Source organism: Branchiostoma floridae, chromosome 12, assembly GCF_000003815.2.
Source record: "Branchiostoma floridae strain S238N-H82 chromosome 12, Bfl_VNyyK, whole genome shotgun sequence".
Taxonomy (NCBI): domain Eukaryota; kingdom Metazoa; phylum Chordata; class Leptocardii; order Amphioxiformes; family Branchiostomatidae; genus Branchiostoma; species Branchiostoma floridae.
The window spans coordinates 21,182,488-21,205,183 of NC_049990.1; the positions used below are offsets into that span (position 1 = coordinate 21,182,488).

Sequence of the window (22,696 nt, forward strand, 5' to 3'; positions counted from 1 at the left end):
AAACAAAGCTAAGCCAAAGTCAAGCTGAAGACAATTTGGATTTCAAAGGATATCAAGGCTAAGACACAGTTAATGCAAATGAGTCAATTAGCTCCTGTTGTTTTAGTTACAGGAGCTAAAAGTTTTGTTGGCGGGGTGGGGGGGGGAGTGGTAGTGCTATGTCCCAAGTGCCGGAAAGTTCCATGCGTAGCCCCCCTTTTCTGTTGAGGGTGGGATTGTATATTCTCTCATATATGGCCTCTCTTGTAGTAAGTCATCTCGATGTCGTTCAATGACTAGGAGTAAAAATTGACTATAAGAAAAAAATGGATAAAGCGATAGGTGATGATACACTTTCTTCTGTACTTATTCATGTAATTATTCAAATTGTCTGGCAAGGATACAGGTCGGACAGTAGTAAGCCATCTTTCGGTGTCGTCCAGTTACATAAGACACTAGGGGTGAAAAGAAATTGTATAAAACAAAAAGGAAAAAAGTACAGGTCCCACGTTTTTGTTGAAAATAGAAATGTGCTAAGACTATATACTAAAGCGTTGGTTCTCAAGATACCAGCAAGATGTATAAAAAATTAAAAGATATCTATCTACCCACTGTTGATGAGACCTATGATAAAAATGATTTCCATGATTTTATACACAGAATACGAATTGCAAAGGTTCAAATAGGACAACTCGTAAAACCTTGATGTCAACGACCGACAAGTTGCATAAATCCAACCAGCAAATGCTCTAAGATTGATTTCTAGTAGGTCATTTCAGAAAAGAAATTAAACGTGCAGCATATTCAGTCGTGGCGAATACAGTAATTTGTTTGTAATGATTTTGAGTACTACACGTATTCAGGAAAGTATAAACCACGTTGCTTGTAGGACAGAATCTCAGGTTTTCATGTTGTTTAGTATGTTCACGATTTCATGACCCCCTTGGAACGGTTTCTGACAGAAAATTAAATGCCCAACAGCTACGTATGTACGGTCATTACATGTATAAATCATGAAATGAAAGAAAACGACGAATACATAAACTTAAGCAGATCGCAAATTGTCTCATTCGGAGCACACACTCCATACTCACCGGCTGTAGTGGCAGGTTGGAAACAAACAACACCGGTACCACTAAATAGTCTAAAAGATAGGAACTCCGAACAAAATGGCTAAGCATTTCTTTCTGTTTTCCATATTAATTGTAATGATATGTGCTTCGTGCTTCTCGGACCTTTGTCCGAATTGTCGAGTTCTACATTCGGATTGTAGTGCGGACAAAAATGGCCCTCACAACGTCTTCTATGGAGAGACACTTTTCCCCCAGTGTGTCATCTGCGTTACAGCACCGGAGCACGGGGGACGGAGCATCATCCCAGCCTGCCCGGCCGTTGAAAGGGCGTCGTCTTTGCGGCTTCGCAATTTCAGCCTTGGCTACCTGTCCTCTTCTGACGTGGGGCACCTCACACACCTGCAAAATCTCTACATAGAGCCAGGTGAGTTGTTCAATCAATAACTTGAAAGGTATACAATACATGGGTTATATTATAACACACCAGCCAATGAGAGAATGAGTCCATTATGCCATAATGATGTCGAGAACTTCATAATGGATTGTCCAACCTATGATAATAAACACAAACAAAAATGTTACGGCTTATTGTATGTAAAACAGATATGTACCACGACAGAGGTATTCATATGACATCATGTTATGTTCTTATATCTACCTATAGTTATGCTATTAGATCTACCTATATACAATAAAGGTCTTCTTCTAACAACATAGATAATCATGTCAATTTAACTCTCATAATGCCACCGGCTGCCATTTACAAGACCGCCACTTTTAAGAAAATAAAAATTACGGGTTTTTCAAACAGATCTAATCTCCAGGCAGATTTACCGGTGGAATAAGATAGAATCCAAGCTTGCCAAGGAGTATGTAACTGGCCGAAGCTAGGGAGTCAGCCAGTCACTCTCTCCCTAAGACCTCCCCGGAGTGCTTATCTAAGGTCCTCGGGAAGAACTGCCTTGGCTGTCGAACAAATTCTCCGCCGGCCCTGGCTTAAGTCTGGTTTCCGGGCCAAGAGTTGGCGTTAAAGTATGCCTTCTTGACTGAGATGGCCTCGTAATATTTTAGGAGCCTGGTGTCCATTTGATTCTGGTGGTGCATACGTTCTCTCGATCAATTAGAAGCTGTCTTGATATTAATACCATTTCCGAAAACGCTTCATTTTTTGCTTATGTCGCTTTTCTCAGGAAACCTCGTCAGTCTGGAAAACGACACCTTTGCTGGGTTCCAGTCACTTCAACGCCTGTCCTTGAGACGTAACGAACTGACCTATCTGGGTACGAGGTGGCTCGTCCAAACCTACCGCCATCTGAATCTGGCTCACAACCAGATAGCCCACATCGAGGACGAGGCGTTTGGTGCGGTTAATGACGGGTGCCTAATGACGAAGGCTATACTCTTACCGTGGAACAAGTTGGAAGTGATTCGGCCAGACTACTTCAGACATCTCTGTGTGCTGACGATGTTAGACCTTCGGTACAACAACATTCACACCATTCACAAAGGTACCGCTGAAGTTCACAATTTTTCAAACGTCACTTTCTGTTTTGTTTCTCTTTCTTTCCATTACTCTTTCTTTCCTCGTCCCCATCTTCGTTTTAGGCACTGGTCACGTACAAGAACATGTATCATCACAAACCAAACATGTTTTCCAAATCAAACATCTGATAATTTTGGATATCTAAGTTTGACACATTTATTTTGAGGTATTTTTGTTGCAGCAGCTATGTGCTATGTAACATACAGCACAAATTTCTTTGGGTGTCAGTTTGTGTAATTTTTTGTGCTCAAATATAAGAATAAGATGATATATATGTAGGGTAATATAGGATAAATAATTTGATCTTAAAACAATTCATCACCGTTTGCAAAATTCCACCTATCCATGTTTAGCTATGTTTTTAACATATGCCGTAGAAAAGTGTTACTTGTATATCTGACTGAATGGTATGTGTATCAATATGTATGAACAGGAAATTTGTGTGTAAATTGCCGGCCGACTTGGCCAGGTTGTCAAAACAATATGTAACTAGATACAAAACAAACTAATCTGACGCTGACGTAAATTTTCTTCTTGGTGTATTCACTTGGCTATAAAGTAGAAGCCATTTAACTGCACATGCCGTTTGCCAGCATAATTTGTGCAATTACCCGAGTGGTGCAACAAAGCGAAGTTATCCAGCTGCATCGCACCACCACAGGATTATAGGATTCCGTACCCGAGCAATTGAATTACATTGTAATAGAAGTGTGCGATAACCAGTTGTGCAATTAACTGGCTTCTACTGTACGTTTTTCCCTGATTTTTGTTTTCATTGAAGGCCGAAAGTATTGTAATGTTTTTTGAGAGAAACAAAAATACAATCTGTTCTTATTTCAGGAAGTTTCAACGAGGCGTACCGACTCCGAATCATACGTCTTGCCGACAACAACCTCAGGGTAGTCACTACCGATTGGTTCCCGCCTATAGAAAACGAGAGACTGCTCAGCAGATTGGACTTAGCACAAAATCAAATCGAGTATATCGAACCGGAGGCGTTTCTGCATGTCCCCTTTTTGGAGACAATTGGTCTCTCCGACAATCGGATCACAAGTCTGCATGAACACCAGCTCAAACTTCAGTACACGTTAAAGTTTGCCTGCGCGTTCGAATCTTTAACGGTGACATTGCAAGGAAATCCCATTCGATGCACATGTGCTCTCCGGTGGTTCATAAAATTGGGTCGACGATTCAATCCTCAGTCGGACTTTAGTTCGTTGACGTGTAGCTATCCGCAAGATTTGGAAGCCACCAAGCTGAGTCATTTCACAAGCGCCATGATAGCGTCCATGCAGTGCCCAGCTCCAAAAGCCACAATATCGGCTTTGGATGATGGTCAAACCTTCCGCTGCGAGATATGTTGGGAAAAGGGACCCCCCAAACTGATCAAATGGACCCTTCCAAATGACACAAATCTCGTCATCACGAACGTGTCATTCGGAATCGGAACACAAGTCAGCCTCGACGGCATAAACACAACAACAGCTTTCTACATGAATCCGGAAGGATTCGACTGCTGCCATCCCAAAGCATTGCCTACTAATCATTCAACATCGTCGACCGACCAATGCAACTTCGTGGGAAAGACACTCTCATATGTCACCATTAGTGAACACCTGATGAACGAATGGCTCGGTAAAGATCTTACATGCACACCGTTCTTCCTCTCCGAAGGAGCAAACATAACTGATCATCACAATGTGTCAATACTCCTACATAAGACTCCGCTTTCTTCATCATTCAGGACATCTATTCCACCAGACACAACAAAAAGAGAAGACGAAGAAATATTTGTTCTTCTAAATTCAGAACAAAATCCTTCTGCAACCACTAAATATACACACGACCTGCTTATAACCGGTTTCTTAACATCTTCGGTTTTAGCACTGGTCACTTTTCTGTTTACCACGTTGAGAATGACGCTGAAGCGAAAGTGTCAAGAAAACGCGAATCCCGAAGATGACACGCTCTCCCAGCACACGTATGAGGCCGTGGACGACCAACCTCCGCTCAATAATCAGTACGAAGTCATTGCAGACGATCAAGTGGAGGATGACGTCATCACACCGTACGCACAAGTCACCGAAGCGATTATCTACGGAATGGACCCGCATTTGCCTACAACTGGTTCGGCTCGAGATTCGACCAATGATGCATATGACCCAGAGAAGTCTGATGACTCTGAGCGTGTAACATGGCTTTAGTGGGAACAGTTTAGAACAAAGAGATTTGTAGTCCAATAGGAAAATACTGATTGAAAACTATCTTGTAGTCAGCAATGGCACCATGTCAGTCATCCTGTTCTTAACAGAAAACTCCTTACAAGTTAGCTTGTTGTACGGTTTTGAAGAGGATATCTTAATCCATGCAAAATGAGACATGCGTAGGCCTTTCATGACTTTTTATTTAACTCGACACTTTTATTAAAAGATTGAAACACTTTGGTTTATAGGATTTATAATGAGACTTAGCATTCCTATGGCTATGTTTGATGTAAGTTGTATGTAGAAACTCATCGAGAATTTTCATGATGCACAAAAAGTACACAAAAATGCACTATGATAATTTGTCACTGTGTCAAGCCAAATAAGCTTAGTAGTAGAGCAATGGATAAAAGTAGCTCTGCAATGTTACATTTAACATTTTAACTTCCTTTGTGGTTGAAAGCACAATTTCATTTAGTCTTTTCATGAATACATGTGTCTTTGGTCTTTGTCTACTACAACTGTACTATATTAGCTACCATACAACAGCTTTTTATATCTGTAAAAATATAACATGTACTAGTAGCCTCCTTTGCAGACTTCCGGAGCAGTGGGGTTTATTTGTTAGGCCGCTGGTTCTCATCTTTCAACATGGGCTAAGGTTTATTATGTATTATGTACTTATTGGAGTATTTTTGGGAGGAGTGCTGGTTGGCGATTTTCAAGATGGGGAGAGGGAAGTGGCTGGGAGTTTTGCCACATTCGGGTGTTGGCCAACTTGCTATATCCAACTTGAAAATCGCAAACAAGTGCTCTGTCTAAAAGTAAATGCCACCATTCCGAAAGTCTGCAAAGAAGGCTATAACACTGTTTTACGTGTACATTGCAAACAGTGTACTCTTGACTTCCATTGTCTTATTGTTTTATGAAGTCCATAATACTTCTGTATCCGTCCTGCGACCTGCGTTCCTGCTTCTGCGCTGTCCTGCGCTGTCGGTTCTGCTGCTGCGTGACCTTGCGGTGACACATCACGCACAGCGTACGGAAGTTATCCAGCGAGCACAGCCCCCCGCCGTCCGCCACGGGTACGATATGGTCCGCGTGCCAGAACTGCCCCTCCCTCGGGTCTGTGATGATTTTGTTCAGCTGTGCGGTGGGGAGAGAAGACAGCGGGGTGCCCTTCAGGAATACCTTGCGCTCAGAAATCGGCAACTCTTTTACCTACAAACACATAACACCAAACAAAAAAATGCGACTGTCACCCAGAGAATAACCAAAAAACATGTTTTAAAATCACAACACTTTACTACCATTTGTAATCTAAAATCAAGGTGAATGCTAATGTCTGGGCTAAGATATGGGAAATTTTGACATTGTAGAGACTTTTTGTGGCCATATCAAATAGGCACTTTCAGGAAAATTACCTTCAAGTTGTCACTCTATCATTTTGGAGTCAAGCATCTGTTGGCCCTTGTCACCAAAGGTTAGCCAGATGCATCAAGGCTATCCCTGCCTCAAGGCAGCCTTGTTCACCTTGTAACTGTCTTTACTCACCCCCCTCCCCACCCCACTAGAAAAAAATCACAACTTTCAATTGACATCAGGTTTTAAACATTCGAAGCAGGCACAAGCTGAAAAGGGCAGGATTTCAGGCTGATTGTCAGTAGGATCTAACCTGCTGGAAGATCTGTCTCATGTTGGTTCCACAGATCTGACACACCCCAAACTCTGTATCCCTCAGCTGCTGTCTGGAGTGACCCCCTTTCATCCGTATCCTGTACTCCTCCTTACACTCAGTGGAACAGTACCGGTGCTGTCTTACGTGAGACGACACAGCTGCTGTTTCTGCTGTCAGACCAGACTGTTGGGTGACCGGTTTCTGACACCAGAGGCAGAGAGGCCTTCCAGCGCTGTCAACGACCTGTAGCTGTCCACGAGGTCTGGTCTCGCCCCCCTCCTGCTGTTCCGTGGACCGGCTGTCCTCTGCAGCTGAGTCTGCTGTACCCGAGTCACTGCTGTTAGCAGCTGTTCCAAACCCAGCTGAAGTCTCTTGTTTGTCGGTACTGTCTGCAGGTGGTTTCACAGCTGTTTGTCCTGGCTTAGTGACTGTGCTGCTAGGCTGTCTTCTTGACACAACTTGAACAGTCCCGCCCTCCCGCTCAGCAACTTTGAATGCTCTTTGCATAAAGTCCTCCTAAACAAGTGTAGATGGAGTATCAAGTATTAGCTGTATCCATAATCATTAGAGACTACTTCTACCCTAAGCTTGTGTAAAGAGTACATATTGTACTTTTTGTCCTCTCACAAGCAGTACTGTTGTCACTTACGTATGGTTTTAACTTAAAATCTTTACATCCTGGACAGTTTATCTACTTATTTCATTTTTAGACAGCTGGGTGACTTTTTGACCAGCTTTTAAAAGTTTTAAAAGTTGTTTCAAAGGAGGCCCAGCATACATATAAACAGGACAAGACGTGTTAAATACAAACGGTGGACAACATCATTGATAAGTTGAACACATAACGCTAGTTCACTTTTATCCGCAGGGCAACCTATATCCATTGCTTTCATAAAAACGGGTACTACCGATATTAAGTCGATGGACGATAGTTTCAAACTTGAATAGTTTGAACATATTACAACCTGAAACCACCGTTGGTTGACTTGATATCCCTTAATACCTTGAGTAAACACAACGAATATAGGTTTCCCTGCGGATAAAGGTGAACTGGCATTACATGTACATGTAAAATCCAATGCAACAAAAAAAAAGCATTGTCCATTACTCAATGTTCTAGACATTCCAAGGTCAAAGCAAATGAAAGTCTACAGTTGAAGGGGAGGTCAGAGACTGACCTTTGACATGAAGCGTTGGTTCTTGCAGGAGGCCTTACGTCTCTGACTCTGGCTCAGCTCTTCAGCCAGGAGGGAAGGACTGATGAACAGACGGCCACTTCTTCTCACTACTCTCTTCTTGGGTTCACTCAGCCTGAAAAAATCATTAAAGTCTCAATCACATGTTACGCAAACAAGAAAGCTTCTGAAAAAAGCTGGCCGGTGCGTATTTTGGAAAAAGCCTAGATGTTAAACAAAATCACATGAAAAAAGAGTTTTTAAACATCGAATTACTGAATTGGTCTGTCTTCTATTAAAATATAGGTTTATAAACATTACAAGACATTTGTCTAACAAAGAAAAAAAATTGTTACAAGTGGGGTTTGAACCCACGATCCACGGCTGCAAAAGCAAATCGCTATATCCACCCAGCGCGTAGACCGCTCGGCCACGCTAACTCCATTGCGTAATCGTGCGTATAGAAGGCTATAAGAAGAGTTTGGTTAAATTGACCGATCCATGCATCTATGCATCCATGCAAACCAAACCGTTTAACGAACGGCTTCTCTCGCCCCTAACTCTAAGCAAATATGGACAATTGAGCTGCAACCTTAGGTGTGTGGGTCAACTTGCTCTACTGAAAGTAAGAGACCCACTTCTTTCTACTTGAAACATGAAAGGGAATCCTTATCAAACATTTTGACAATGTCTTCAAAGAATTTACAACATGGGGAACTTGACGCACACATATCTGATAACAGTTCACCTGGGCTTGTTTTTCTCCCCACTTGCCTACTAATTTTGAAAAAGACGTTGCCTGAAAAGTAATGACTGCAATGATTTCAAATTTGGAGAATATTGATAAAAAGCTTCAAACTGTGAAGTTGTGACTTGAAATCTGAGTTGTGCTTATTATTTTTGGGTGAGGCTGAGAATTTATGGATCACCTCTTGAAGAATACTCAGGTAAAAAAAAGAGTATTCAGGGATATCAAGTTGATTGATGTTGGTTTCAAACTGCAATACTTTTAATACTAAAACCTTCATCTGTCAACTTGATATCTCTAAATACGCTTTTTCAAAAAACAATGGATATAAGCTACTCCACAGGTGACCTAGCATTACCTGTTCCACTCCTGTACCATCCTGAGCACCAGGCGCCAGTTCGCGGGCTGGTGGAGGAGGGGGGGCAGACTGTCCATGTTCCGCTGTTCCACATCCAACACTGAGAAGTTACAGCGCAGGGGTTGGTCATCCTGTTGGGAAAAACAAACAAGCTAAAAACACGTACTCATACAGATTTTTGCTATCAATATGTAAAGTAAGGATGAAGTTTAAGGTAAATGTTACTGTACAGGACATATCAAAGAGCTTTAAAACTAATGTACATGGAATTTTTTTTCCTGCCTGTTTCTTAGAACAAGGTTTTATCAACCATTGCAAACATCTTACTGCATGTATGATACTACTTATGTTCGGTATGAACATCACATAGAAAATGTTTCATTTCGCCCCCTCACAAAATTTATTTCTAAGCTTGCCAACAATTGAATTGCAGTTACTTAGAAATACTAGTGCAAAACAAGACTTTAAAAGGTAAGACTGTACCACATCATAGAGGTAGACTCTGTCGGTGTGAAAGCTGGCACAAAACTGTAACTCCTCGTACACTGGAATGTCCTCCAACTTTACAACTGGATCTTTACTTCCGCAATCTACTTCTCCCTCTTCTGTTCCAATGTCAGCATTCATACTGAAAGTCTCCAAGTCAAACATGCTGTCACCACTCTTCCTTGTAGTACCACTGCTGCCTGCTAGGTGGCCTCGTGGAGACACAGACTTCTCGCAGTCCAACAGCATGTCATCTGAGATGTCGTCATCATCAAACCAATCCGACCCCTGTACACCAGGGCTACCAGAAGTGCTGCCACTGGCCGGGGAGTTCGCAAAGGGAGAGGAAAGGTTTTTGTGGATTTGTTTAGAAGGAGGAGTTCTTGTGGTTCCAATGTTGGCAGGAATGCTCTGCTTTTTCATTTGTAACTTACGTAAGGGCAGTTTTGACTTGCCTCCTTGTAGAGTAGATGCTTCTTCTCTACTAGGTGTGTTTGGTGCACTTTGAAGCATTTTGCTAGCTGATGACATACTTATAGCTTTCTGAAGACTGCCACATCTTTCCTCAACAGGTTTTCTTGCACTATTGCTACCTCTGGAAGGCGTAGCTTTTGTGTCAGCAGTTTTGAGTTTAGGTGTAAGAGTACCATCAAGGCTGCCCTGTGGAGACTCTGTTGAGCTCAACTTTAGTCTTTTCCGTGGTCTCGGTGAGAAACAAGCGTCACAGTCCTCCGCATCACTGTCAGCATTCCTGTAGCCACAGTTGCTGTTCTCACACTGCCAGGTGGACTTACCACGGCAAGGGGAGGGCCTAAACACCTGTGCTGCTACAGCTAAGTCTTCAGCAATGCTAGACTCTTGGGAAGGGTCTGGCACTGCAGGCGGTGTACTACAGAACAAGATGTCTGATTGTGTTTTCTTGGGAATGCTGTCCTTCTTGGCCTCATGTGACGTAAACTCTGATGATGAGGGGGCCAATGTCTGCTCTGTCGTGGAGGCTGATTCACATGTAGCTTCCTCATCTTCTGCACTTGAATACATAGTCAAGTCAACAATGTGTTTGTTGTTGTTGTGATTGTTTGAAGCCTTTTCAGCTGCAATCAAATCTGAAGAGGTAGACTTCTCAGATGTAGTCAGACATGTTTTAGCACCCCTGCCTGTAGGTGTGTTTTGAATGGTGGTGTGGGATGTTGAAGGTTTTGCTGGTGTGTCACAAGGGTTCTCTCCGACTTTACCAACTGACAACATGTCTTCTTTCTGTGCATCATCAGTAACTGTCTTGTCTTCACCTGCTTTGGAATCAGGAGTTCCCAGACCTAAAGAAGCATCTCTTCTCAAGTGTCTTGCTTTTGACTCCTTTGCGACGTTAAGAGTAGGGCTGCTAAAGTCACTGTCAGATTGTCTTTGCTGGCTCCGAGTTGAGGGTCTCTCTGAGAAATAAAATCAAAGAAATTGTTGAAAGATAAGGCGGTTTATCTGAATCCATCACCAATGAAAGTACTTTTGGTGATTTACAACCTAAATGTGGAGCATAACTACGTGACACTTTTTTAACAGACTTTCCAAGATGGTCTTAAACATAAATTTCTTTGTATTTTGGTCTTCCCTGATATTAAACAATCAGCATTTATGATTCCACTTGTATATTCTATTGAATTTTCTTTTATTTCTTTAGCACTGTGACAATGCATTGCAATGTGATACCGTGTCAGCATTGCTGACATCTGGTGCAATCAGTTGAACAAAATACATCAAGTTAGCAGTTATGTTGAGCAAAAACATCTCACCTTTTTTCCTTGGTGTCTCACACATCTCACAGACCTTCAGCAGTTCATGGTTATGAAAGGTACAGAGTGAACAGCCCCATCCTGACACTTCTGCATGATTCTCTGCCCTCCCACTGCTAGAATCTTCTGCTTCCTTTTCAGAACTTCTGTCGTCCGACTTGCTTCTCTTACTGCTTGGTGTGGCAACATCTAGATCTATTTCTTGACCAATGACAGACTTTTTTTCTTGACCAATGAGAGAGGAGCCATCGTCGACATTCTGATCGTACCCTATGATAGTGTCAGATGACGAAGAAGTATCGCTGTCAATGGCGCCCATTTTTCCACCGGACAAGAGATGAGCTATACTCTTCTCACTCTCATCAGCAGTACTCTCAGTGTCAGAGTCAATCACAAACATGTCAGATCTACTGGAGCGGTGCGCCTTTTGTACATCTCTGAAGTCCCCTTCATCATCATCATCATCTTCAAGGATGAGCGACACACTTCCGGTACCCATGCTGGTTTTCGGTTTGTCCGAAGGTTGCGCTTTTTGTCCGCGGCCACTCTTTGGTGTGAAGTAGGATCGCAAGTCCTTCTGCGTATTTGGCTGTAAGCGACAATATCGTAAGAAAATGAACAATTGAAGATCATCTCTAGGGCAAACACATGTATACTGAAAAACTGACTTAAGGACAAAACAAGACTGTAACACTTTTACGAACCAGAAGTTTCAGCTGAACAACATTCCTCTAGCCTGGGTACCATCCTATTACTACGGTTACGAATCTCCATACACTCGCTGCCAGCAAGTAGAAGAAGCCCTGGAAGTGATCGGACGGTACCCAGGCTACCAATCTACTTCATTCTCATGGAAGAATTCAGATATTCGATGATAATTAAACCTGTGTGAAGAAGAAGCTGTCATCCTCCTCCTGCTGTTCCCCTGGTAACCAGACAGCAGCCCTGGACAGGAACTCAGCCTGGTCCTTATCACACTCCTCAGCATGGAGCTCTGCCAGCTTCCCGTTCAGGGTACTGGTCACTACACTGACCTAGAGGGGCATAGACAATGTCAAGTAAGCTCTGAGAGTTACTAACTTACTATATAACTTATTATACTGGAGCACAGCAAGCTTCCTGTTCAGGGTACTGGTCACTACACTCACCTGGAGGGACATACAATAGTAAGCTCAGAGTTCCTACATAACAAACCCACATTATCTCTACCTAGCAACATTAGTGCCGGCAATACATATGGAGATAGATACATTATCAATTGCAAGTGGGCTCAGAGTTTAGACATTTATTTAGTTTTTACCACATCTGTGGAAGAATTGACAGGACCCCTACTCTTTTCAATAACTGTGACATACCTGAGGTGTGGCTATCCCAAACACAGAACATCCATCTAACATCCTTTCCGAGGGAAAGTCACTTGTAACTGTTTCATCTGCACACTCAAACATTCCATTTTGGTTTTGTTTTTAAGAATTTCAAAATACAAAAATAATAGGTGCAGGAGGACAGAAAAGTCTTGACTTGTTCAACGTAACAAAACAATTCTGGCCCTGCAATCTTAAACATATTCAAATCCTTCTATTCTGTTTTGTATTCTTATTTGATTGTAACACTAGCTCACCTTTATTCGCAGGGTAACCTTTATCCGTTCTATTCAAGACTAGGGTATCTAGGGATATCAAGTCAACAGAAGGAGGTTTCAAACTGCAATACCTAACACAAATGCAAATTAAAACCACTGTCCATCGACTTGATATCACTAAATTACCTGTTTGTACATAGAACAGATATGGGTTACCGGTACCTCGCGGATAATGGTGAACTAGCGTTAACACCTTTCTAGTGAGCATGCTCCACATCCAGTCGTCGATGGTGTTCCTGGCGACCAGGTAGTGCACGTGGACGGAGTTGTGCTGCCCGATCCGGTGGGCGCGGTCCTCGGCCTGCTCCAGCACCCCGGGGGTCCAGTACAGCTCCGCAAACACCACGTGACTCGCAGCTGTCAACGTCAACCCCTGGGGGAAGAACACAATTGCAATATCATAAGAAAAAAATCAGGCAGAATTCTGCTGATCAGAAAGTTTCTTGTCAATAGTTGAACAGGTTCAAACAACATACTTTGTGCTTTCATACATGTTATCTAGCATGACCTCTATCCATCATAGTGCAAGCAGTGTCTGTGATCCATGTACATGTACGTCTACACTACCGAAACGTATAATGCTAGTTCATATTTATCCGTGGGATAACCTACAAATCAACAATGATGGTTTCAAATGTGTGTATTGTAATTTGAAACCAGTCTGTCAACTTGGTATCCTTATCCCTTTTTTATAACAGAAATAGGGAACCCTGTGAAGTAACGTTAGATTCTTGGCTTACCGTTCCTGCAGCTAGAATACTCAGAACTGCAACTTTAATTGTTGGGTCTCCTTGAAACTGCTGTACAAGGTGCTGTGAAGAGAAGAAAAGACATACACAGTCTTCAGTTAATTCTTGGAGTCACCTGTCTATCTACACAACATTACCAAAATAAAGTAGGAAATATATTATGCCAGTCATATTTCAACTCTTCTTATGGCATAAATAGAGCCATATCCTACAAAATGCCTGCAATCAAGTGCAATGATTTTCTGTTATTCTTGATAAGACTTGAAAAACCTGTACTTTCCTGTGCTTTCAGGCAGTAGATTTAGGGCTTCAATTTACCCTCTTGTAAAGAAACAATGTAGCATTCTTGAGGGTGCAAGTACAAGTAACCATATTTCACACATTAGACATTATGAATCCAATCATGTATGTATCATTATCATAAGTGTGAAAATTTTTTTTTTGGTTTTAATTCATGTTTGCTGTTCCACATCAAAATGAATACTACTAACGTTACACAACTACAACTGCAAACACTCCCTTTTCTTCCTTTTACAAAATTAAATCCTTGTGAACTAAAACGCATTTACAGTATCACAAAACTTAATAAACATGTGCTTTCTCAACTACAGTGTATGCTGTAGTACTGAAACCTACCGTTCTCTCAGCGCTGGGCACAGAGCCATCGATCCGTATGTACTTGACCTTGCTGTGGATGAGTGTCTGGGTGACGGCCTGTAGCATGTGCTTGTGGTGACCAAACACGATGAACTTCATGGGGTCATTCTCCAGTAGAACCTTGATGTACTCTTGCACAGAACCTGCCTAAAGGACACAATAGTACATGTAAATTAAAAGCCATTGTCTGCAGTTCTACAAAGAAAAGCCATACAATATGATCAAACCTCCTTGATATGATGATGCAGTATCGCAGTCAGTAATTGTAGCAATTGTTATTGGGTCGGCCAACTAATAAAACTCTCTCTTTGCAGCAAGGGGCTGAATTGTGAGGAGCCTACGATAGGCCTGGCTAAATTGCAAAAGTGTGGAGCAGCTGCCATTTAGCGCTAACTCAGGTGACTTTAAGCAGTTGTGAGAAAAGGTAGTAGTTTACAGCTTTTTCTTTTAGTGATGGGAAAATGGCTCTACCTGGCCTCAGCACAGTGATCCATTAATTGCAATGATAAAATTTTTGCCGTTGAATAGTGACCACTAAAGTTGCTAAAATCATATTACCGTTATCAGAATTATAGTACCGTTATCAGAATTATAGTACATGTACACCGTGTTTCATTATACTGCTGTGGGGTCCCAGCAATGGACTAGCCTGTGTGACATGTAAAATACTGAATGGCATCTAACTTATTATGCAGATATATTTTTCATCTTTTTTTTCCAACTTCTAATACTCCCTGATGCACAAATTAACTAGTAAATGCATACTACTAGTATTAGTATCAATGAATCATGCTCATGAATTGTACTAGTATGCAGCATTTTTCACATAATATTTGTCCTCAATTAAGCACAAAAGGTTGCAAAATCATGTCATTGTAGACTGCAAACACAATAAAGCATCTACCTTGGCCAGTGCAGTGGTGTGGTACCATTGTACAATCAGCTGACGGATGAGAAAGCTGGGGTTGTCAATCATCCCTGGCTGGTCATGTGACTGTGGCACAGCACCTCCACCAATCAGGTCCCTCCATTCCCCTGCCAGCTTGTCCAACTCCTTTATGCAACACACAGTCAACATTCAATCACTTAGCACAAAATTGTTAACGTTAGTTCACCTTTATCTGTAGGGAAATATATAGATTGTACTGTAAATGCAGAAAAGTCCGTGGTGGGTTTATGTTCGCGGTTTTCGTGGTGCCACTTCACCACGAATTTAAAACCACCGCGAACATTTTTCCATGACAGTCAGAGACTACAATGCATGGTGCTACAGCGAACTTAAAACTACCGCAAAAAGTCCCTATTCCTGCTACCGCGAAGTTAAATCCTCACAAACTTAAATGCATTTACAGCATTTAAAATCAGGATATTTAAGGATGTCAAGTCAACGGACCATGGTTTCAAACTGAAATATTTTGAAAATATTGCAATTTGAATCCACTGTCCATCGACTTACTATTCCTAAATCTTCCTTTTTTCAATACAACGGATATCAGTTACTCCACAGTTAAAGGTGAACTAGTGGTATTGTTAACAATTTAACAATGAAATAAATGAGAGTACGTTCTTTCTGTTGTTCTTTTTTTTTTTTTACTCAATGGTCACCACGTAACAAGGCCTGAAGGCCACTCAAGGTTACGGGTTACATGATTGGAACTGTAACAGCAACTCTTCGCCCTAGGTCAGAAACATCATGATTGAGACCAGCCCAATTGCTCACTATGAGTGTGGACTAACTGACCCGATAGGCGAAGCAGGGGTTACGAGGGCTGCTCGGGAGATTCCCTACCCCTATTTTGGCCAGAATGGTTTGATCCGCTCGGGTGGATGTTCGCACATGTGGCGGGTTCTTTAACGTGCATAGGGTATGGCTCTCCCCACACACGGGACCTCCTTTAACGTCCTATCCGAGGGACGACTCATTTTTCACTTGAGTAAAGTGAGGAAAGTCTGACAAGAAAGAGCCTCCAGTAATATTATCATTGTGAAGAATGTTTAGAGAAAAAAAATTCCACTTTTTACAGTGTAACAGTTACATTAAATGTTTTCTTTTAATGTCAATGCTTTGTTTCTGTTGTTGAGCATTAAGTAATTTTCATATTGGGTAGAATATTAAAAAAAGAGAAAAATGAATGTAAAGAAAAGAGAAAATATGAGGTAATCATGTGTGCATAAAACTAAACGTAAGTCATCAGCACCTTTTTATGCTGCCCCTCAGGGACATCGAAAGGAATCCTTTGTCTCCTCTTGGGAGGAAGTTGGGTAAGGACCTGCGAGATACAAAAGCAGCGATATCTGTCAATCATTCTGAATAACAGAGTTTACCTTTATCCGTGGGGTAACCTATATTCATTGTATTTAAAACAGTATTTGAGGATATCAAGTCAATGGACGGTGGTTTCAAATTGCAACATTTTCAAAACAAAGTATGTAGTTTGAAATCACTGTCCGTCACTTTGATGTTCCTAAATACCTTGTTTTTACAAACAACAGATATAAGTTACCTCAAAGATAAAGGTGAAGAAGCTATTTTTGAATGCTAATGTCTGTATTACAGGAATATGACATGAAGGAATGTGCAGTATATTTGTACTGATTTTAACATTTAATAATAACTGACGAATCATAAGATCTCACCTGGGCCTTCAGTCTGCGAATCATGAGGGGTTGTAGGTTACTGTGAAGCTCCGCAAGATTGGAAGCTCCACTGCAAAACAGAACAGCGAGTATTACATATTGTAGAATTGCAGTATGGATCAACATATGCACATGTGTGTGAGATTTGTTTCCCCTTTCTTTTGCTTTTGGGACTGACGAAAACAATGTGGCACTGCACTCAAGTAACTTCTAACAGTGCCACGTACAAAGACCAGAACTGAAGGTATTTCCAGAAATGTAATAATTTTCCTGGACACTGCTATGGGAAGAGACCACGAGGTGAAGCCAAAAAACCTGCCTGGTATCCCAGCGCGAGAACCTGCCGTAGAACTGTCGGTGGGCGTCGCAGTAACGTTTGGAGAACTGAGTCCAGTTGCCAAACTTCCCTGGTAGGAGGGCGTCCACTTGTGGGAACAGCTAAGTAGGAAGGACAGAAAAAGGTAATTAACTGTATGTTCTATATGATTCTCACAGAGCTGGTTAAATGCTACTTTACATAAGGAGCATTTCTTTTTATCAGTCTTATTTAGCAATTTGTATAAGGTGAAGTCAAAGTGATCTCGGTCCAGCTTTAGCTCACAGAAGAGCTATTCTTCCACTTGTTGTAACAGAGAAGACAGACGCTATGTACAGTATTTACAGGTTCATTGTACCGGAAAAATTCCCCTATCTGCTTTTTTGGCAAGCATAATGAACAGTGGACCATGCCTTCATGTTCCATCATAAGGAATGCAAACCTAATGATTCCAGTAGTGTGCATGTCAGATGAGCAACAGCCGGAATCTAACTCATGGCTTTTAGTTTCAGAGGAAGGGCCGCCAACCACTGGACTATGCATGCTACCTAAATTAGCACTTCCCAAATGAGGGAAGCACAGTCTGCACTATGTTCAAAAGCTCATTTCAGCTAAAGAGAATCTTTTTTTAAAGTTCTGACCTCGGCCGGCCTGGCCAGGGCAGGAGTCCCTGTGAGTAGGAGGGCCCGTCTGGCAGTCTTCACCAGCGGCACCAGCCCCTTGGTACGAACAGCCTGTCTGTTCTTCAGGTAGTGTGACTCATCAACTATTATCACCTGACAGAGACAAAAAACAACTTCATATACCAAAAGAAAAATTAGACATTTGAACTTGTACTCTCACCTCTCAAATAGAAGTACCCCCTGGAATAAAAGTACCCCCTGGACAAATCTTCAAAATCTAATAAAAGTACCCCCTGGAATAAAAGTACCCCCCGGAAAAATACCAAATTGACATGTAAACTGTGCCAATGCTACTTCAGTCCAAGAGAAGATGATAAGCAGGTAGGCTCTTTTTATTTATTTATGCCTCAGTACCATATCAGTTATTTTTTTTTTATTACCATATCAGTTAATTGTATAAATAATGAACAGAATAATTCCTATGTTATTGCACATATTTTCTTTATCTGAGTGTTACACCATCAACAAAGATTAAAATAAAAGTAAAAAAATGAATGAAAATAAAAATTGAAGAAATAAAAAAAGAAGTTTATTTTATAATCATTGTTACAAAATAACATTTTGAAGAAACATTCCAACTTAGAATACCTTATTCACCACTTGTGCTATTTTCAATGTTGCAGAAACCACGGTCATAGACACTGCCCCCTATCGAGAAATACCGGTACTGCAGAAAATATATGATTCTCTCGCGCATTACCGCGAGATTCGGCGTGAGTTGATGAATCCAACATGGCGGATCTTTTCGAGCCGATTGAACGCTATGCTTTGTTTTGGAATGATTTTTTCGTTGCTGGAACATTAAAACAAGTTGACTACGGGTGAAAAATAGTGGAAAAGTATGGGTAACTTTTTAATTTGTTTGGTTGGTGGTTAATTTCTGTGTTTTGATAGAGAATTTACGGAAGTAAGCGACTGTGTGTGTAGCATGTGACCTCGATGTTTTCGTCTTTGTTCAGCGCAACATTTCAAGATTTTTGGAAGGTTAAAGATGGTTCAAAACGAAAAGGATATATTTTTTTACGAGTCCAGTGCCGAACCACTTGTGTTCCGGTATTTTTGGACCTGAACCGAAACGTTTTTGCAAGTCCAGAACTGGTCCTGCGTACCGGTACGCATCCCTAGTTATGTTTGGGTTTGGAAATCCGCGATGCCTCGTCCGAAAAATAGTGAATATTAAGCAAAAATACAGCGGAAATATGGGCAGAAAATACCAAACTTGCAATATTTTTGGGGTCCCTGGTTAGTAAAGAAAGCCCCAATTTGAAAAAAAATAAACGTACCGTCTAAAATAAGGACGTACCGGGTGGATTTTGAGGCGGAAAAAAATAAACGTACCGGTACGTTTATTTGAGAGGTGAGAGTACATGTACTTTAAGTTTATACCAACTACTGTCTCAAAACTAGTCCTAAATTACTTGGTACGTAATTTTGTTAAGAAATAATAATAATAAAATGCGTGAATAATCTTTATACGAGCTATCGCGGTGATGTCACGGTGACGCAGTGGTAGGCAAAATGCAGGTGTTTGGCAAAAGATTGATTTACATATAAACCAATAATTTGATCTGCTAATTTATATATCAATTCTTAATTCAATCTACTGGCGTCCTGGTAGGCACCAGCAATCGACCTGGATGTAAACAACAACAGCGATCGCTGTTGTTGAAAGAAAAAAACTAAACTCGGGTAGCTATAGCTGAGGAAGGAAGAGAACTGTTGATGATGACTGACCTGAAAGTTCTGGTCATGAAGAGCCTTCATCAGTGGCTGATCCACTCTCTGTATCAGTCCATACCCCAGGATGGTCACCTGTGCTGTGGCAATGTTCCTGAAACAAATGCACAAACATATGTTTAGCCAAAGTTATCAACTTTTCTTCTAATTTGATTTTATGAAGCTTTAATTTCATGTAAGTGTTCACAATGGGGGGAGTTTAAATCCAGAAATTATCTTCGGAATTATTTATCAATATTGAATAGGATCAGATCTACCATAGCTTTGTTTGAAAATAGGGCTGGGAGGAAAACTTGTATGTGACTACCACTAGTATATGTTCACCCACTAAAACTGATTCACCAAGAACCTCAAGCTCTACATGTTGATTTTTGTTATAGCACAACTTTACACTATATTACAGGCTCTCCAATTACAGCCCTAGAGTGGGAGACAAACCACTGACAAGCTCCCTTTTTGCACTGTCCCTTATGTGTCAATTTGATCACGTTTGGTGTCGCATGAGGCCATGATGTGAGATGAAAATTTGACATTCTAAGATATATAGGTACAGTGCATGATCCGGTTTTTGGACCTGGACCAAATCGATTTTCCTGGTACAGTAGGTACTACATCACCTATCGTAGAGTGGAATTTGTTATCACCAAGTACAACTTGCAATAGTTACATGCGACCGGTCCTTCGGTGTAGTATAACCAGCTGCTTCCGCGCCATCTTCCTGCGAAGCTGGTGTGTTACACCGAAGGGGCCGTTATACTGGCTATATAGATACAGATACAGATAAGTACAGGTATGCAGCCCTTTTACCAGTACCTGATGTCATCCCTGGAGCTGACCACATGTATATGTGTGGGTTCCAGGTCTGGTACCCAGCGCTCCAGTTCCTCCACCCATTGGTACTTCAGTGATGACGGTACCACCACCAGCACCGGCCACTCCCGTCTGTAGTGGTACGCCACTGCTATGGCCTGCAGGGTCTTTCCCAGGCCCATCTTCGTAAAAAAAAGGTACAGTCAAACCTACCCGAGCGACCACCTCTTCTCAGCGACCACCTGGCCATTTCGACCGCTTTTTCTCGGTCCCGATTTATTTTCCCATTGACGTAAGCATTAAGCGACCTTTTCTCAACGACCACCTGGCCAACGCGACTGCGACCGGCCCAAATTGGGACCCATAACGACCGCATCATTTTCAAAATTTAGGTTTTCATCGATCTTTGATGATAACTAGCTCGATTTTGTGCCGAAATCGGCCAGTTTGCGTCTGATTTTGGGGTTAAATTTACAGTTTACAGTGTGCGTGTTGTATTTGACATTAAAGACCTGGCTTCTTTGCGTGCGTGCAGTGTGCTTGCTATTTGCCATTAAACACAACGGAAACCATTTATACTTTGCATCGGGCATGTTTTGAGTCGATACTCTTCTCAGCGACCACCTGTCCAAATCGACCGCTTTTTCCCGGTCCCCCGGGTGGTCGTCTTGGGCAGGTTTGACTGTACATGTACTTAGTAGGTAAAGTAACAGAACATTTCGGAGGCGGTAGGCACTGGGTTGTTATCTACTGTGTCTATTGCACGGTATTGGAAGACTGAGCTCATTACTCCGTTCACTGAATTTTACCTCCCCAACCTACATGTAAGTCAGGTTCACATTTGCACACCTGAATGGAGTGAGGAATGGCGTGTTAACTTACTTATAAGTAACTTTCTCCTGAACACAACATCCTAGCATGTCAGGATTTAAACCGACAGAGACATATTATTTTGTTCACTTTGAAACCTTTTAGCAAAAAATATAACTGCCTGTTTTCCTGGTTACAAAGAAAGCAAAATCACATTTGTAGATACATATTGCACATAACAAAAACATACAAAACATGTAGCAGACAAAAGGTTTTCCTCTCCAAGTAGATGTGAGAAAACACCATACAGTTCTCAGATAGGAGATCAGTCACATTCTGAGGCTGCATTGATCTCTACACTACTTTCTAGTCACTTAATACCTTCTATCATTAAATAATATAGTCTTCTACTAGTACTAATCACAAATTCCGACTAATTTGTCTAGAAATCTACATACCTCATCACCTATCAGGCATCTGGAACAAGATGTAAAGAGACAAGTTTAAAGAAAAAAATTACACGTAGAATGATTGTGATAAATATCATAATAACGTAAGATGACATGTTCAGACAGAAAATGCAGATCTTGGAAAAGATACACGTTTTGACACGCCTGAATTGAAAAAGGCACAGGACGTTTTATCAAAGTAGCAGTTAGTTTTAATCATACAATTATAAATCAAATAAATTTTGATACGGCTCACTATAGCTACTTGCTTGTTACGTACTAGTAACTTAATATGTATTGTAAATTTTCCTTTATTCATTCATATGATCAGAATACAGAATACAGTGCAACCAACGATCAAAACGAGATTGTCAGAAACTTCCTTTATCAAAACAAGCGAGTTCCAAACTCAAACCAGATGTCAAAATTTCTGCCGAGCGAAACAGCCTAAATTTAGACGTTACCTTCCGTGTTTCTTCAGTGCAAACTTCACCCCTTCCCTCTGGAAAGGCATCAGCTTCTCTTGGAGTGCAGAAGGAAGGCATTGTAGGCTCAGATCTGGCTCTAAATCGTCTAAGATATTAGACTTGCGTTTCTTTCGTCCAGCCATCCTTCGATCCCTTCTTTGACCCGAGCGAAAATGGCGCCAAGGAGGTCAAAGTTTAGAGTTGATGATACCAGTGTCCTGATTATCTTTATACAATCAACGTATCTTACCTAGACCGGTAACTAGCTCTCAGTTTCAGCATTTATGACAAAACCTTATACTGTGAGGAAAGAACTTTGAGCTGTACTTTTATCAGCTATATTAGTAACGTTAGATCTTACAATCAGAATTCATCTTTTGCTGTATTTTTTAGACATTCTTAACTTTATTGTATTTATTATTTAGTAACAGGCTAATTACCTCAAACATAATCTCCAAGCAGAATTCCTCCGGTGGCATAAAACAGTAACATAAGCTGGGGAAGGACTTCAGGTGGCCAATTTTACCCCTCTGCCGGCTGAAGTCCTTCCCCAGCTTATGTTACTGCTTTATGCCACCGGAGGAATCTGCTTGGAGATCACCTCAAACAGGGCTCAAAAGACAAAACTCAAGCGTTCATGGGGAATTGAATTTAAACCTCCTTGATAAGATGACATTGAGTAAATAGCTTTGTTATCATTTTAACGAC

General features: G+C 41.3%; 2 protein-coding genes across 2 annotated transcripts; one reads left to right on the forward strand and one right to left on the reverse strand.

Moving 5' to 3' along the window:
- The first annotated feature begins 206 nt into the window (after positions 1–206).
- LOC118427577 (leucine-rich repeat and immunoglobulin-like domain-containing nogo receptor-interacting protein 2) lies at positions 207–5,289 on the forward strand. The gene is made up of 3 exons (XM_035837426.1): positions 207–1,476; positions 2,243–2,560; positions 3,436–5,289. Exons 1-3 carry the CDS (start codon positions 1,149–1,151, stop codon positions 4,797–4,799), a joined length of 2,010 nt encoding a protein of 669 aa, XP_035693319.1. The 5' UTR covers positions 207–1,148; the 3' UTR covers positions 4,800–5,289.
- On the reverse strand, positions 4,991–22,166 carry LOC118427181 (DNA annealing helicase and endonuclease ZRANB3-like). The gene is made up of 19 exons (XM_035836819.1): positions 21,986–22,166; positions 21,531–21,549; positions 20,266–20,444; positions 19,450–19,546; positions 17,674–17,808; positions 17,036–17,154; positions 16,717–16,786; positions 16,278–16,349; positions 14,978–15,133; positions 14,059–14,226; positions 13,414–13,485; positions 12,867–13,046; positions 11,916–12,065; positions 11,032–11,620; positions 9,242–10,674; positions 8,759–8,889; positions 7,656–7,788; positions 6,475–6,993; positions 4,991–6,020 (listed from the first exon to the last, which is right to left on the reverse strand). The coding sequence occupies exons 1-19, from the start codon at positions 22,129–22,131 to the stop codon at positions 5,715–5,717; spliced, it is 4,674 nt and encodes a 1,557-aa protein (XP_035692712.1). The 5' UTR covers positions 22,132–22,166; the 3' UTR covers positions 4,991–5,714.
- Between the last annotated feature and the right edge of the window lie 530 nt (positions 22,167–22,696).